The sequence below is a fragment of the Esox lucius genome, chromosome 8 (genome assembly GCF_011004845.1).
Source record: "Esox lucius isolate fEsoLuc1 chromosome 8, fEsoLuc1.pri, whole genome shotgun sequence".
NCBI lineage: Eukaryota > Metazoa > Chordata > Actinopteri > Esociformes > Esocidae > Esox > Esox lucius.
Window position 1 is genome coordinate 27,763,896 of NC_047576.1, and position 17,701 is coordinate 27,781,596.

The 17,701-nt window shown below is 44.7% G+C and overlaps 1 protein-coding gene across 2 annotated transcripts in view; it reads right to left on the minus strand.

Annotated features, from left to right (window-relative positions):
- Positions 1 to 17,444, minus strand: part of syde2 (synapse defective 1, Rho GTPase, homolog 2 (C. elegans)) — a 49,573-nt gene extending 32,129 nt beyond the window's left edge. The window contains exons 1-2 of one of the 2 annotated variants that reach the window (XM_010902125.3): positions 15,031 to 17,444; positions 4,917 to 5,633 (exon numbers count right to left, since the gene is read on the minus strand). In XM_010902125.3, the coding sequence (XP_010900427.3) occupies positions 4,917 to 5,633; positions 15,031 to 17,212 (2,899 nt within the window). In that variant the 5' untranslated portion in view covers positions 17,213 to 17,444. The remainder of the gene's footprint in view (positions 1 to 4,916; positions 5,634 to 15,030) is intronic. The other variant, XM_020049298.2, reaches the window with a different exon arrangement.
- Between the last annotated feature and the right edge of the window lie 257 nt (positions 17,445 to 17,701).

Here is a 17,701-nt window from a genome sequence, read left to right on the forward strand (position 1 = left end):
GGAACTAATGGACGTGTGCCCTCCATCCAGTTATGTACACAACACCATTGGATGGATGGTACATGTCCCTTAGTTTTTCTTCTGTCGAACCTGAACTCAAGTAGTGCACTAAATAAGGAATAGTTAGCCATTGGGGACATTGTACTGGTGTCTTCCCTTCTAAATCATTCAGGTCCACAGGAGTCCAGAGAGGCATTTCATTACAAACGGGGAACAAACCCCCCCTGCTAGTTAAGATGCTATCCCAAATAATGCTGTATTCTTGACGATGAGCACAACATTTGACCAAGGCCCTATTGAACCAGGGTGCCATTTGAAAGGCAACCACAGCCAGGCAGGCAGTCTCTTTCTGATCTCATTATCTCAGCAACATGGCTACCAGCCAACGCAGTCTGTCCTGCTCTCAATGTAGGCTGAAAGGAGGCAACTATAACTGGCATTCCAACTCAGATCTACCCGGTAACTCCAGCAACAAGAATAGTAAACCTAGTATGAATAGTAAACAAAAGTATAGTAAACCTAGTATAAATAGTAAACAAAAGAATAGTAAACCTAGTATGAATAGTAAACAAAAGAATAGTAAACCTAGTATAAATAGTAAACAAAAGAATAGTAAACCTAGTATGAATAGTAAACAAAATAATAGTAATCCTGGGAAAGAACTCAATGACTACATATTCACCAGACCTGGTGAAAATATTATTTTAGACTCAAAGGTTAAGGTTAGTATAAGGGTTAGAGCTAGAGGTTAGGTTTAGGGTAAAGGTTAGGTTAAGGGTCAGGGGATAAGGAAAATAGGATTGTCAACATAAATAGTTAATCCTCAAAAGGATAGTCCTACACCTGTGTTTGTGTACGTGGGTGTTTGTGTGTGTGTGTTTCTGTATGTACATGTTTCACGTGATACCCATATTTAAAACGAATCAGTGATCTGATCAAAACAACCATAAAAATAGGAAGTACCACATTTGACCCCATCAGTCAAACCTCCAGATTTCCCATCCAGATGCTAAGGGAACACAGGAACGCGTTGCCTTTATACTGCCTATCAATCAATTTCCTCTATACAAACACAGCCTTCAGCCAAACAAAGAGGCAGTCGATGACAGCCCCATGGTCAGTCTAGGGTGTATCCGGTTAGGAAAAAGACCCAACCAGCTGGACAGACAGAGATGGCGCTTCTTGTGTTAGACTGGGTCAGTCTGATGTAAGACATGCATGAATTATCACTCAACAGACTCTTCTTATTCAGATCCAAAAAAATAAATAAAAAAAAGCAGTCCTCATTTTAGCCACCAATATAAAGTAGCTCTGTGTCATATGGTTTGTACAACAAGGAAGTCATGAATTAAAAAAAGAATTAAAAAACAGGATCACCATGAAAGGCTGAAGGCATCAAAACAACCAGACAGGACACCATCTTCCCCTCTTCTGTCTTTTAGAGTGCCAGGTGTCCACGATGCCCTGAGGAGCGAAACCACGGCATGACCAATGGGTCAGTCAGCCACTCACTGAGGGGCAGACGCCTGTCCCTCAGACCCAGGCTCCCCACCAACCAGCTGGTTGTATACACCCTGCCTGGGTCAGAGACATATCTGGTGCATTGTCCTCCAACCACCTGGTTGTATACACCCTGTCTGGGTCAGAGACCTGTCTGGTGCATTGTCCTCCAACCAGCTGGTTGTATACACCCTGCCTGGGTCAGAGACCTGTCTGGTGCATTGTCCTCCAACCAGCTGGTTGTATACACCCTGCCTGGGTCAGAGACCTGTCTGGTGCATTGTCCTCCAACCAGCTGGTTGTATACACCCTGCCTGGGTCAGAGACCTGTCTGGTGCATTGTCCTCCAACCAGCTGGTTGTATACACCCTGCCTGGGTCAGAGACCTGTCTGGTGCATTGTCCTCCAACCAGCTGGTTGTATACACCCTGCCTGGGTCAGAGACATGTCTGGTGCATTGTCCTCCAACCAGCTGGTTGTATACACCCTGCCTGGGTCAGAGACCTGTCTGGTGCATTGTCCTCCAACCAGCTGGTTGTATACACCCTGCCTGGGTCAGAGACCTGTCTGGTGCATTGTCCTCCAACCAGCTGGTTGTATACACCCTGCCTGAGTCAGAGACATGTCTGGTGCATTGTCCTCCAACCAGCTGGTTGTATACACCCTGCCTGAGTCAGAGACATGTCTGGTGCATTGTCCTCCAACCAGCTGGTTGTATACACCCTGCCTGGGTCAGAGACGTGTCTGGTGCATTGTCCTCCCGGGAAAACAAAACGTGGCCCGTCACCCAGCCACTCCCTGCCGTGACAGCGTCACATTCAGACGCTGCAGCCAGCTCCCGTTACATCCTGAAGGATTTGGGAGTATCGTTACCAAATTACGGACTCCGGCCCACGTGGATCAGGGCTGATCACCGCCACAGTGACAGTCTGGCTGGCTGGCACGTGTGTGCCTTTTTAATCTTTGATGACGTAGTTCAGCATGTTGTTTGTTGAGACGGGCTGAAGTGTGAAGCGGCGTCTGCTAAACCACACAAGCCAGCCACAAAGTCAAAAGCAAGCAGGAACACAGAATGCTGACCTTCATTCCCAGCCCAGAACACAGCAGGCTGCCCGGATCCAGAGACAGACAGAGACGGACAGACAGAGACGGGTGGACACTGTGTCACAGATTCCACACAGCAAGACACTGACTTATCAGAGGAGACTCAGGAGAGTTTCATCCCTTCACGCTAATTAGTGTGTTTCTCAGCACCAGTGTATCTTGCAGAACTTTGGTCTCTTAGATGAAAGCCAAAGGTCGAGTTAAAATAGGGATGATTTCTATCCTCATATTGTATTGAGTTAGAAGCTGTCAAACACACTCTGTCCACTTGTGATTAGCACTATGGCAGGTCGGCTGTCACAAAGTATGGTGTTGGTTTTCCTTTTTCCTATATAATTAATAGACAATTTTACATATGTGTGGGTACGCCCACATGAAAAGCTAAAGCAGAACGTTGCTGGGTACATTACAGTGGAGTTGAGAAGCACAGAGTACAGTAGAACAGTGGTTCCCAACTACGGTCCTCAAGTACCCCCAACAGTACACATATTCATTGTAGCCCCAGCCAAGCACAGCTGATTCAACTTGTCAACTAATTATCAGGCTCTCACTGAGTTGAATTGGGTGTGCTTGTCCAGGGCTACAACAAAGATGTGTGCTGTTGGGGGTACTCGAGGACCGGAGTTGGGAACCACTGCAGTAGAATACTGAACTATTCTCTTCCTCACTGCACTGCAGTGTTTCAAAAAACCCAGGCATGCAGACCGTGGCATGTTCCTCATGAAAACATTCTATTGATCGCATTCACGGTTCCTTCATAGAACTGGAGTAATGTGAGTAAACACTGGCGATTTAGTGGTTGGTCTCTAATAAACACAATGTGCGCTATTTAGCAGTTTGTCTCCTATAATTTAAACCAGATCTCCTCAAAACGTACAAATGCCAAACCAACAATATAATCGCAGTGTTCTAAAGTTTAACCATGACAATATAGGGAAGTATATTTGAACATACTGTCTGGAGATTCATTCTAGGTCAAGCGATATCAAATTACAATAGAATAAACTAGCCTTGTTTGAATTGACTAGAGTCAATGTCTGTGGTCATTCAAGTTGTGACTTTGCTGGAACACAGAGCCCCCTCAGACTCAAGGCTGATTCATCCTGATCCTGCATGTTAAGTCTTTCATGACCGGGACTTTATCACATCTGCACGTGATGTCACTGAGAGCTGGGGCTTTGTTGTTGACCCATTGGCCGAGCAATAGCTGTTTGCCACCTGTCAATCAGGTCTTGTGTTGTGTCACTCACTCCAACAAAGAAAGGCTCAGAGTTAGAATGTTAACCGAGAATACATTGTTTTGGAGGGAATGTCCCCAAGTTAAAAAGGTTTTCATGTAAAGTGTTGGTAATGAAGCCACAAGGGGCTTCCAAAACACCTGCTGCTGTACACAGAGACAAATACAAAATTGTTGAACTCTTTCAGTATTGATAAAAGATATTGGGACTTTTCACAGGCACGTGGTTAAAGGGAAGTGAGCAACACCAGTGCATGTGTCTGACTAATTATGGCTTTCATTAAGTGCTTCTGTTGCTATGGCTTCTGCAAATGATGTGGAGGAGATAACTATGCCCCTGCCATTCAGCTTTGCTAAGCATTCAGCAAACGGAAAGCTATTTATTTTGAGTGCCACAGAAGACAAATTGGGTTCACTTCCAGATTTGTGAAAATGTCCAGACAACTGTTTGTACATCAGAGGAGTCAAACAAAGCAGTAAAAATCACTGTGAAGTCTAAACACACACACACACACACACACTCTACTAAACGAATGACATTCAGAAGTGTCTAACTTATAGCTTAATCCAGGGAATACGGTTTAGTCACAAGGAAAAGGGGATTTCTCCCCCTTAGGAATGCCAGTTCATTCCCCCTGGCTAAGTAATGTCTCGTTGGGTTTAGCCTAATCACTGACACCACTATCTAGAGACGAGATTAAAGAGATTAGGTGTTTTGTGCTTGTTTTCTTCGTCTTTCTCTTTTCGACAGAACTTTGATTCACGATTGAAAGTTTAACATGTTTTTACCCCCTATATCAATATTATTATAATAGGCAGTTATTATCACTGAAGGAGTGCAACCACAAACCACAAACACGTCTCGAGACTGACAGACGGGCAGAAACTAACTTGAAAGTGCAGTTACAGCCAGAGATAAGGAGTACAGAAACAGAAGAGAGACTAATACATGCATAGATGTGGTCTAGATTGGTGAAGTGAGTGAAGGAGGGAGGTGGAATGAGCAAGAGGCTAGATATTTACTGAAATGTTGTCTAGGGGCGTGGCCAGGATTCTAAAAGGGCGTGTTCTTTACCTGTAACCTCCTCCTGAGGTTTGCATGCTGGCGGCATCTGTCTGTGCAGCTGTACTGGCGGCTCCAAGGAATTTAAGGCATTCCCCTGCTGACTCTCTTCTCCACCTCCTTCCCCCAGGCTCTCCCCCACCCCCTCCAGGTCAGGGTCGGAGCGCCGCATCGCACGCCGTGCTACAGCCTCCCCTCCCCCGCCAGGCCTCCTCCCGCTCTGTGGGGCCTGGGGCTCCGGGGGCCGTGCTGGGACCATGAGCCTGACCTGGGGGGAGGCAGCGTGTCCATGGCCATGAGGCAAGTCTGGCTCATCGTCCTCGGGAATGGGGTTGTACCAGATCTCTCCCTCGTCGTCTGCGTCGTTCTCCTCAGCCGGGTCCATACACCTTGGCGAAGGCCCCGCGCGAAGGTGGCCTGCGCTAACCTGGGGTAGATTCAAGCGGAGGGGGCGGGAGGGTGGCGGCCCTGGGGGCTTTAAGTTCTCCGGGGAGGGGCTAGGAGGGGGGGGTGGAGCTTGCCCTTGTCCACTCTCCTCCTCTGCGCCCGGATTCCACTGGGAGTCCTCCGTGCCGTGGCTAGGCCTCCCGGAGCTCTGCTGGAGCCAGTTGCGTTTCTTGGAAACAGTGATGGTGTTGAGCGGAGGTCTCCATAGCGACAGCTCATTGGCTTTGACCCTGCCCACCTCACGCCGGTCGGAGAAGGACGAGTGGACATTCTCTATCAGAGCTGCAGAAAACAGACAAGACAAAGAATTCAAAACAAGAGTGAATTTGAGATCTAAAAAAGGGAATAGATAAATCAAGACAGAGAAAGTGAATTTGAGACAAACAGATAATTCAAGACAGAGGACAAGATCATTTGAGTCAACCAGATAATTCAAGACAGAGAAAGACAACATCTGAGACGGACAAAGAGAGACAGAGAAACAATCAGACTGCAGGGCAGACTGGGGCTGAATTTGAAATGGCATCCTATTATCTGGTCAAAAGTAGTGTACAATATGCTGAATATGTTGCCATTTTAAATGCATGCTGAAATCTCACCTCCACTCCTTTGATCAGTCACCTGTATCACCACATACAACAGAGCCCAAAGGCACAAAGAGATATCTTAGCAACTATTGATGTGAAAAACTGTGTGCTGTGGTGGAAGGGGGGGATTTAAACCCTCATCACCACCTGTTGAATTCATGTTTGAGTAACTGATTCTATTTGCCCTGAGAGAACAACTTTGTGCCTTCGCTTGTTTAAATGAAAACATCTGTATCATGAAACCATTGGAGACTTAACGACAGAGACTCGGTAAACAGTGAAGTTATATGCAGTGTCTCTAGCATTTCTCTCTCACGCATCCAACCAGACACCATATTCAAATATCACCCAGCTCCAAACTTTTTAAATGTCTAATCTGCAGAACACCTCCTCGTCGTCGTGCCGCGCCAGTACATAACGCTCCATCGATTTCCCCTCTCAGGAATGTCAGCTTGGGGAATGTGCGAGCTCAGACTTAATGGGAGATCCCACAGAGAGAGATGGGATGCAGTCAATGTGCCTCAAACATTCTACACCGCTTAAACAGAGCGGAAAGATGTACATTAAAAAAACTAAATCACCGTGACAGCTGCGAAAACAGGCGCAAGGGATCGGCGAAGGGAGGAGGGGATGGAGGGATGATGTGTCGGGCTGCTTGACGTAAGTCCAGCCAGTAGTGATACGAACATGAATTAAGGCCGGATAAAAGGTGGTGACATTGTTGCTTCTGTGCTTGACGTTTCCCAAAGGGTTCGAAGAGTTAAATCTCCATTCAATGCAACTTTGAAGCGGTGTCACCACGCGACGTACAGATTGACCGGCTAGCAGATAGCGGAAAAGCCAAATCTCTTACAGAACGCACAATAAGGAAAATCGTGCAAAGATCGTATTTATGAAAGCTGTTGTTTATCTGCAGGGAGTGTTGACAAGCTACGGGTTGATGAGCAGATGCAGCCTGTTGTTGTGTGTGTGTGTGTGGGGGGGGGGGGGGGGCAGGCTGTATCATAGTGGTGCGGTGCTGAGGGCTTGGTCCTGCTGTAACACGCTTGGCATGACAGTCTTCTCTTTGTAAAGACTGTTTTGATACATCTCTTCTCCTCTCTCAGCCCAGACGAGCCCCTCCACAGTACACGCTAATGACAAGTTGTCTTTTTCTTAAGGAAACCGATTTCATGCAAGCCAGACTATAACCACAAAATTATAGACTGGCAGCAGGGAATATTTTCACTTACAAAACAAAACGCGTAGCATCCAGATTTTGGTGAAGGGCCCTCACGATATAGTATTATATGATATACGTGACGATTGTGGCATCTCTGGTAATTATTATTTACCATGGAAATGAGAACAGTTATTTTAATAATTATTATTTTTTGTTAAAAGGGGTTTTAAAGCATGAAATGCATAAAAATACTTCTTTAAAATGTGCTACAAAACTGTTGAAAACAACACAGTTTTGGTGACATTGTTGTCTCACAAACAGTTTAAAGCTTTACTCCTGCCATTCCGCTCATAAAAGGATAACCAACTTCAACCAGTCTTGTAAAAGAATAAACATGTTATTGGGTACACAGTCATCTACTATACTGAAATATTACATTTTATCTCCCTTCTCCTAACATAAATGTTGATATGACATTTTGGTAGCCGTATTATCATGTCACTCAGGTGCCAATATGATATGTATTGAAAATGCAGTATGTAACAACGTCACCTTTCTATGTACTTGATTAAATACTGAATATTTTTTATATTGCTCAAATATTGCCTACTAGAAAGCTGCTGCAGATGTACGAGACAGAGAACTACTTGTCATTGACATGAAAGTGCTGAAAAGTTTTTTTCCTTTGGTTTTCTTTACTGACGTGTGTCTGTTTGTGACATGTGTGTCACTGGTTCAAATCCCAAATCCGACAAGGTGAAACATCTGTCGTTGTGTACTTAAAGCGTAACCCTAATTGTTCAAATAAGTTGCTCTGGATAAGAGCGCCTGGCCAATCACTTAAATGGTTTTTTAAATGTGTGTGTGCGTGCGGGTCTGGACTTTTATGCTTGCAAGTCCACTGCAATTAGTTCACTGGAAGTCAAACGTCTTTGTGCTGAGGCTTGGGTTTCCTCTCCTCACATCTACACGGATTGCTCTTAACTAAACTGCATAATTGCTCCACTCCCAAATCCCTTAAAGCAGTAAAGTTGCTCTCACCACAACAGACATTTTGTGGGACTTATTGAATCGTTTCGTGTTTCATGTGAAAAAAGATTGTGTAATTAATTCAGAAATGTGATACTCCATGAACTAGGATAGGAAATGAGAAATGGAATGAATCCATCATGAGGACTTTATACACCTACAGTATATGAGATGCTCACCCATGGTATGTTTACTTCAGTGCCTCAGCTCAAATTGAATAAGAGGTTGCAATGTGTTGAGCTTTTCACTATAGTGCCATCTGGGGTCTTTTATACCAGCCAAGGAGCATGATCAAACACATTCTGTACAACACATAGATGTACAGCCTTCTCCTAAACCTCAATCCTGCAGTAGAGGTAAACTAGAACACTTTGCTTGGTATGTAGAAAGGGTCACCGGCAATCGCCTGTCCTCCAGGTCTAGGAAGCGTGCAGGTCATCACTGACCCCACCCGCTCTGGTCCCCATAATTCTGAAAATGATCCTCTGGCCTGTGGAGGGCAGACGGGCATGACAGGTCAGTCAAGACCAAACATCCTATTACCCATGCCGGTCCGACCTGCTGCCCCAGAGACCAATAAGACTTGCCAAATCAAGACACCAAACTGTTAACAACAAATGTAGCTTATCTCCCTAGCACAGACTAACCACTCATATGCTCCCCACTATGTGCATGTCAACTTCACATTGCTTCTGGGTGTGCTGTTCCAATCTGTTGCCTACCACTAACAGCACCGCAACACCAGGTGAGACTCGAGCTGTGTGGACCAATAAGGGGATTCCTTTTCTAAAGCACCTGTGACAGGCATGACGTTGCTGCTATAATCTCCCCAACTCAGTAAGATGTGTGAGAACTAAAGCTGGGGTGAAAATATTCAAACTGGGCCAACGCTTCCTTGATATATACGTGTGACTTTGCCCCGGGTTATTGTCACTGTGTGAGCAGTGTGTGTGTGTGTGTGTGTGTGTGTGTGTGTGTGTGTGTGTGTGTACCTGACCCAACTTTGAGATAACAGCCGTGCATTCATCGCCCTTGGCTGCTAGTGTCTGGTGACCTTCACCATCAGCGCTCACAGTAGACTCTACTATACATACACACACTGCTCAGAGAAGAGGGGAGGACAGGACAAGCCAATGAAATGTCATACAGAGTGAGCCCTGTGTCTCAGAGTTGCCTGCCCAATCAACACCCAAGACCTTTGGGTAACAAATGACCTGGCTAAATAATGCAGTTGTGTGGTGTGTGTGTTTGTGTGTCAGTCTATTGGTTTCTATGCAACCCCATGATCTTTCGGGAAAAAATGACAGATAACTTCCTGATTGAGCAATCACGTGAAAATAAAGATACGGGAGTCTGACTCTGACTTGGCAGAGCGTCACCAGCTGCAACATGGAACGTACCGTGTGATTCCTATTTCAGTCAACTTCAACATGAAAGACGTCTGGCTCTGCTACGCTGATGCCACAGCCTCGATTTCATTGGTTGTTTGTCTTTGGCTGCCCCATCGTCCATGAATCCATCCACTTACACAAAGGTCAGACAAGTCCAGGTCCAGGTTACCAGCACTGTGGCAGGTAACCTGGACCTGGAGCTGTGTGATACTGAGAGCAAGAACTGGCGTGAATCGGAACAATGAAATACAAGGATTCATTACACTGTGATGCAGACACTGTCTTAACAACACAACAGTGGAGGGAATCTGGACAAAAACCAAACAGATTCAATTTGTTAATGCCTAAATTTTGGATATTGGTTAACTTTGCCTTGGTTATGCATTATGGAAAAAGGGTTGCCACAATTTTGCAAAGAGACCTGTTCTTAGGACTTGTTATATCACCTCAACAAAAGACATTCGCCAATACATTTGAGTGTCTTTATTGTTCACATTACCTTTATGCCTAACACATTACTATTTTACCAGTAATCCCAATTCAGTGAGTTCCAAAAAAGGAAATATCAAAATCACGCAGACTGAGGCTGGTTCCTATTCTCTCACAAGGGGGCCAAACTTAGTCAGATACTAAGAAATGGAAAGAGCGACAGAACATTTTATCTCATAAGTTCCAACAGCCACCTGGAATCCCATGTGTGCCTCACCATGCTAGCCACCATGACTACTAGTCTATAGCAGGTTTGATTTATTTCACATTCCCCTGATCCCTCTCAGCCCCAAGCATCCATAAGCTGACGAGAATTACAGAAAACAATTTTAGTTAGTTTCAGACAGCAACCAATAAGCTATTCTGGCTATTTATGCATAATTAAGGCTTACAAGCGAGCCTTGTTAAATGATGTAAATGTAGCTAAGCAATGTTATATCAAACAGTTGATTGGTAGTTTCAGTAGTCAAGGATGATGTGTGTTTCATGTTAAAATGTTTACCGAATCCATCGGGGGAAAAAGAGATCTTATTGAAAATATTAGAAAAGAAAAAAACTGAACTTCAGAGTGGTAACTAATTTATGTCTTCCTTGTACATTCAGAAAATCTGACAGCTGGCTCAGGTACCTCTAGGCCTGGGGTCGTCAACACCTACCTGTTGATAGTTGTTTGATCAGGATTGGTATGTTCCCAAAAGTTAAGAGGACTCCTGCGGTACTCCTGGGATTTCTGTATCTTTAACAAACGCTTTTATGCTAATTATCTACATTTTCAATTTTGAAATGCAGCACTATTTAACACAACTTGGGCTGGTGTTATACTTTTGGTCAACCAGCTTTAAAAAGCTGTGAAAATATTGTTTTTGATATTTTAAAGATATTTCATAGAAATTTGAATAGCACAATAATTCCTTAAACTATTCAGTGAGTATTCTCACTAGGCGTTTAGTCTGAACTATGTGGTTGTGTGGGAACACAAAATCAAAAGAAAGATTACTGATGCACTGACTGACCCAGTTTTGGAGGGGTTACAAATCCATTCCTAGCTATTTAAATCACATAATTTCACTGATCAAAAGATGCTCAAAATAGTCTCTAAGAACCCTGGGTAACATCGAGGGACCTACAGTCCTCTTTGCCACAATCAAAGTTGAAGTGTATGAGTCAACTGTCAGAAAGAGATCACACAAACTTGGCTTGCATGACAGATCAGGAAGTAAGAAGCTTCTGGTCTAAAAAGAAAGAAGACTATCAAGACACAACTGACATTTGCCAGACAACATCTGGGTAAAGACCAAAACTACTGGAACAATGTACAGATGAGTCAAAGTTGTTTGGACGCAATGCCAGACACCATGTGGTTAAAACAAAATACTGCTGTTAAACTGATTAACCTCATACTAACTGTAAAGCATGGAGGCAGTTGCATTCTGGTTTGGGGCTGCTTTGCTGCTGCAGGGCCTGGCCAACTTGCCATTGAGTCAACCATGAATTCCATATTGTACCACATTATTATTGAGGAGAATTTGAGGCCATCCGTCAAAAAGCTAAAGCTGAACTGAACATGGACACATGGACAACAGGAAAATAACTCACAAGAAAACTACAACAGGGTTGCGTCACACACAGAAAATGACCTTAATTGTACATATAACTTATTGATGTATAATTCAGGGATGAGTTTGAGTACACTAAATGAACACTTTCCACAACTTTTCACTTCACCAAAAAATCTTTAGATTTTGTTAATCACCTATGAACCTGCTCAGTTTTCTGTTACTGTTTGAAAATGCCGGATTTAAATTATATTACACTCTAAAACAAATTGCATCACAATCTATTTTTTGTAAATATGCTACATTTTGAGCACTAAATTGCTAGAAATTCACATTCCAAGTTTTACATTTTTAAATGTGTTTTGGAATACTGACAAATTGCAAGAAATACACATTCTAAGTTTTACATTTTTAAATGTGTTTTGGAATACTGACAATTCAAACAGTGTTTAAATGTGACCAAATTAGATTTGTCTGCATTCAGGCAGTGAGGTTTGTGCTAACATGGTCAATGGAATTCCACCCAAACATGTCATGGCAACGCACAGGGGAAAGATGCCATGGGGGAAATCTTATGAATCTCCACATTGCCCAAGGGCAAAATTTGCATTTAGTATATTTGTATGTGTATTTTCCAATTAAGCAGCAAAAACAGTGTATTATCAAAATCTAACTGAAGTAATTACTTTGTGGGCCTGTTATAATGAATCAATCATGAAGGATTTGACCAATATTCACTTTGTTAGATCAGATGAGTTTCTACAGAAGATGAGACAGAGCTTTTAAATGTGCCAACGACAGCGTCATTCTTGTATTCCCCATGGTCTCCATGGTAGTTGTCATATTTATAAGACTCCACGGATGGTCTTGTTTGTCGACAAGTGAAGACATTGAACAACATGTTGCAATGGGACTGACAGAAAAATAACGTGGGGAAAAATAAACCGGATACTGTATGGCTGTTCAGACAGCAAGCAGATAAGTACCTCATTTAGTACCGCATGTGATTTAGAATGTGCCTTAACGTATCCGGTTTCATGAGGCGTTTGCCTGTTAAGACTGTAGGAAACAAATCTGATTGGAATCGGATATGGGGCAAAACTCGGATTTGAATCACTTCAAACTGCTAGTGTGAACAAAGCTTTAGTCACAGACTCACGTCTCTGTGAATGGCACAGTGTGGGTGATGAATCTACAGGGGATTTCACACTCTAATTATATACGTACAAAGACGCCATAAAGAGAATGTAAAATGACTGTCATTAAATCGAATGTACACTCTTAATCAAATGAGTTATATTCCTGACTTCAAAGTGAGTTCTAATTTCCAATGAAGAAAACAGGAGGTGGATAAACGGGTATCGCTTCTGGTATGTCAGCCCAGACACATAAACATCTGCATAAATTAAGAGAGAGCCTATAAAAGGAGAGTTTATAGTCTGGGGTAGTAATTCATTCACGCTTTGAGAGTTTTTGGCATTTCTTTTTTTAAATGTATCTTTGTGGATCAGTAAGAGAGAAAGTGAGAGAGTCTGCCAGAGTGAGAAGAGAGAGAAATAAAGCTCTAGAGAGGAGGAGAGAGGCCCACAGGGGTAGGATAAGCTGTCTAACCTTGATAAATACTTAATCGCTCCTCATTTTGTTCCTTCATACTGAGGAATGAAGTAACAAGTTAAACAACAGGAATGGCATTCAAAATATTCACTCCCAGGTCCCTTTAAAATACAAGTTACCATGGAGCTGTGGGTGACTCTACTCAACAACAACCTGCAGAGAGAGAACATACACTTCCCAGGTGCCAGAGCAAGCCTTTCTATATAACACTTTTCATTAATACTCAGCAGAAGTGGCCTAATGGCTTGTGTGTCGCAGTTGGATGAAAGACAGTCTATACTGTCTTTCTCCTCCATGAAAGACGGTATAGGGCAAATGATTGGATAGTTAAACAAATCTTACATTCTAAGCTAAAGGACTATTTAAAACATAAAAATAATATACTTAAAGAACCCAGCAGAGGAAATGTTTTCAAGTGACTGAGTTAACAGCAAGAAAAAATTTAACCAAACCATGCTCTTCAAGGAAATGTGTTTTTGTGAAAAATATCAGTGGAATTTGTTAGGTGTTTTGCTGTAGTTTAGGTTTCCAGTAATCCGTCAGCATTTCTCTATAACTTTGGAATCACCCAAGACAAAGAGATATAGAGACAGTGAAGGAAAGACATTTTCACAATTATGTCGGAGTGGGAACATACACCTTAAAATGTGCTACATTGTACCTTTCCTAATGTCCAAGGGTGATTGAGATCGAAAATGATGGAAAATCTCAATTAGCCTACTGTTATTTGGCTTTGTGTAGCTAAATATATCTTATACAGACTACCTAATGTACCCTATGAAAAACAAAATGTCAATAGTGGGAACTGATGAGGGGCTGGTCAAGTTACAGCAAGCAAAAATCTCTCAGTTCCAGCTCATAACACCCTCACAGCATACCTACCGGTACATGTCAATGTGAAATGAACCCAGTGATGATTATGATAGGTAAAATGAGGCATATCTTCTGTCTCATTTATTCCCTTTCTCATAGCATGAAAAGGACCTATGAAAAACAAGACAGGCATTTTGGCTGCAGCCCGGAGATCTCTGTTCCTAGCACTGCACCAGAGTCATCAGCATTTACCCAGGCCCAGATTCACACACGCACGCAGACACCCACGCAGACACCCACGCAGACACCCACGCAGACACGCACGCAGACACGCACGCAGACACGCACGCAGACACCCACGCACGCAGACACCCACGCACGCAGACACCCACGCACGCAGACACCCACGAAGACACCCACGCAGACACCCACGCAGACACCCACGCAGACACGCACGCAGACACCCACGCAGACACGCACGCAGACACGCACGCAGACACGCACGCACCTGGCCACCTGGCAGGAAGAGGTTATCACATTGTAATGTCAAAACAGTACATCTATACATGTGTTTCATGATACAGATGTTTTAATCTCTATAATAACCCTGGTAACAAACATGAATACACGTGATTGCATTTCACTTAGGAGACTTTCCCCATTATCACTGTTGTCGACGCCAAGAGGCTAAAAGGTGAGTTAGTGGTTATTCTTACTACTAATTCTACAGTGAGACCCTACTGAACCTCGTGGCATGCTACTCAGTGTTAAAATGGAACCTAAATTAGTGCGTGAAGGAGAAAAACCAGAGCCCGCCACCGGTTAGAGAGTCCTACGAAGGAAAGCAAAGAGGCCAGTCAGACTGGTGTTCATTCCGTCCCTTTGCATGAAGAGGGGGGAGAGTTAGACCACCACCAGGCCGGACCGAGTAGCTTAACATGAGTGAAGGGGGGTGGAGGACGACGACGGGGGGGTTCCCGGGATGGGAGAACCGATCCACTGTGGGGCCACCGCCACCCCAATGAGGGGCCTTCCTACCTGACTGATGCGCTGCCTGTCCCTGGCATGAGACCACCGCGCCTGGTACGGCCCCATGAACTCTGGTCGTCAACGCCGCTGGTTTCGATCCCCCCGGAATCGAGCCGTGCCGGCCCCGGCTAGGCCGAGCCGCCCTATCCCAGCCGCCGTGGGGCCGGGGCGCTGAGCCCGCGATGCGTTGCTTCATCTCGGAGGACAGCAGACGGCCTTTGTGCATCCACTCCTGCATCTTGTTGACGGTGACACCGTGGGGCTTGGCGGGGCCGCCCCGGTCCTGGGCCCACGCGTGGCTCTCTCTATCCCGCTTCATGGTACCGCCCTGCTGGGTGTCCGCATTGTCTGACGAACCGGTGAGGCTATTCACGGAGCCACTACTCCCGTTCAACTTGACACTGTCGCCAGTGTCTTGGAGTAGGTCGTCGCTGCTCGTGCAACCGTCGTAGCTGACCTGTTTCTCAAACGGGTCAGAAGCTACCAAAGCCTTCAGCCTATCTGCAACATCTTTACAAGCCACAACAGCTTCAAGGTTTTGAAAACCGTGGGCTTGAATGCTGGGCTGACTCGGGTATTTGATAGTTCCATCGCTAGTAGAACGCAGCAGGGGGGGCCTTAACCCACTTGCAGAGAGGTTCACAAGACTCTTGCTAATAAATGTATTTATGAGACAAGGTTCACGGTTTTTACTTAGCAGATACAACCGGAGTGAATCCGTGTCAGACACCTGTTGGGTACTATGGTCTCCGGACGACCAAGCGTCACTGTCCAAGAGCTTGATGGACGATCGCGAGCACACACTGTCCCGAGAGTGACTGGAGGAGCTCGTCTGATCTACAAATCCGTTAAAACTGACCTGACCATCAAAACGAATGTCATGCATGGCGTTAATGAGCAGGTAATATGCCTCTTTCAACCGGCTTTGTAGTCTGTCAGTCTCCTGCGCACTATCGCTGATGACACGTTCTTTTGGAACATCTATTCCCGACGCTACGCCTGGTAATATATCAGAACTTATTCTGTCATTTGGACATACTGACTCCGACACATAACATGGGAGAATTTCGTTGTCATAATAATCGTCGTCCTCGCTATCTATTGAGTGGTGTCGGAGTGCTTCCTCTCTATCGCATATGAAATGGGAGGCCACGTTTACGTCACAGATCTCCAATTCCGTGGGGAAGAATGTGGGGCTCTGAAAATGTGTCACCCTAATGTTATCACCCGTAAATTCAGACGAGCTCCCGTAACTCTCGATGTTTCTAATCACAATGTTTTCCTCCGTGTAACTACCGGTAGGATGCTGCGCACAAGGGATACCCTGCGGACACGTTTGCGTGGTGCCATTTGTTTCCGATATTTGGTTATGGATAGCGTGTAAGTTTGCCTTGCCTTTTAAATCATGTGTAGACATATGTTCGTTCTCTGCCTTGACGTTGTACACAGTTTGATAGCAGGGGTATGCCTGCCGGTCACAGAGTCGAGTCTTTAGATCTTTGTCAAAGCAGTTATTTGTCCCATTACTCTTTGAGGCAGGAGACTGGCCATCTGTCAGTTTAACTACCTCTGTATCAACAACATCAGGCGGTCTGTGGTATATAACGTGATTACAAGGGCTACTGCTCCCGAACCCTATTGAGTCCCCTGAGCTATACTGTCGCGGAATCGGGACAACGTGCGGTCTCCCCATCTGTCCTTGTCCTGAGACATAGCCCGGCACTTGTTTATTGATTCTGGACATCTCGTCTCTATCGTTCTCCGCGTACTGCGTTGCTCTTTGAAGTGAGACCCCCAATAGTTCCTCATTAACTCGACTCCTAAATCCTGAGCCAACATTGCCCAGATTGTCCCCTGGCCCTCGGCTAATGTGCATGGCAGCTGGACCCTCGTACTGTTTGGGAAACGCACTAGTCTCAAACACTCCTACCGTATTCTGCTCCCGAACTACCCTATTTTCTACAACCACGTTTACGTATCTCTCATTACCTTTCATGATATTGTTTGCCACACAATCCAACTCTGTGAACATAACTACTTGATGAGTTTGACCGTCTGGGTTTTGAGAAACTTTTTCTTTACCTTCTCTGTCCCCATTAGCTGCAGCGCCGTATCCACCAGCCGGCGTCCCTTTCTTGGATTTCTTTCCCCGAAGTTTTGCTAGTAAAGTCCTCCGCAGAGGATCAGCCATTCCTTCCTTATAACCCGGTGTTCCTCCAGTTTCAGGCCACGCTCTCCGATTGTTAAATACTTACTATGAGTACCCTTTCTGTGGACAAAACACTGCGAGAGTACGGAGCCCTCTCCATTCTCCTCTGTCACCACAGTCCCTCTCTCTGGCTATAGCTACTTAGCTTGTTAGCTCACTTGCTCAACTACACCTCTCTCTCTTCGCTTTCTCTCTGCACTCGGCTCTCGTGCTCCCCCTTCTCTCTGGTGCTACTTGCAGTTAAAATATTTGGAATATTTTCAGGCGGGGGTGATAGCAGCCTATTGCCCAAACTCCTGCACAATCTGTGAGTTCAAAATCTGTAACCTTTTATACCAGACATCGAGTTTTGACAACCTGAAGTAACAGATGGCGGCAGATAAGTAAATCAGAAGCAATAAACACATTATGCGAAGTATAATCCACTTTGTTCCCGAATTGCATAGCACTACTACAGTTGGGTAGTAATGA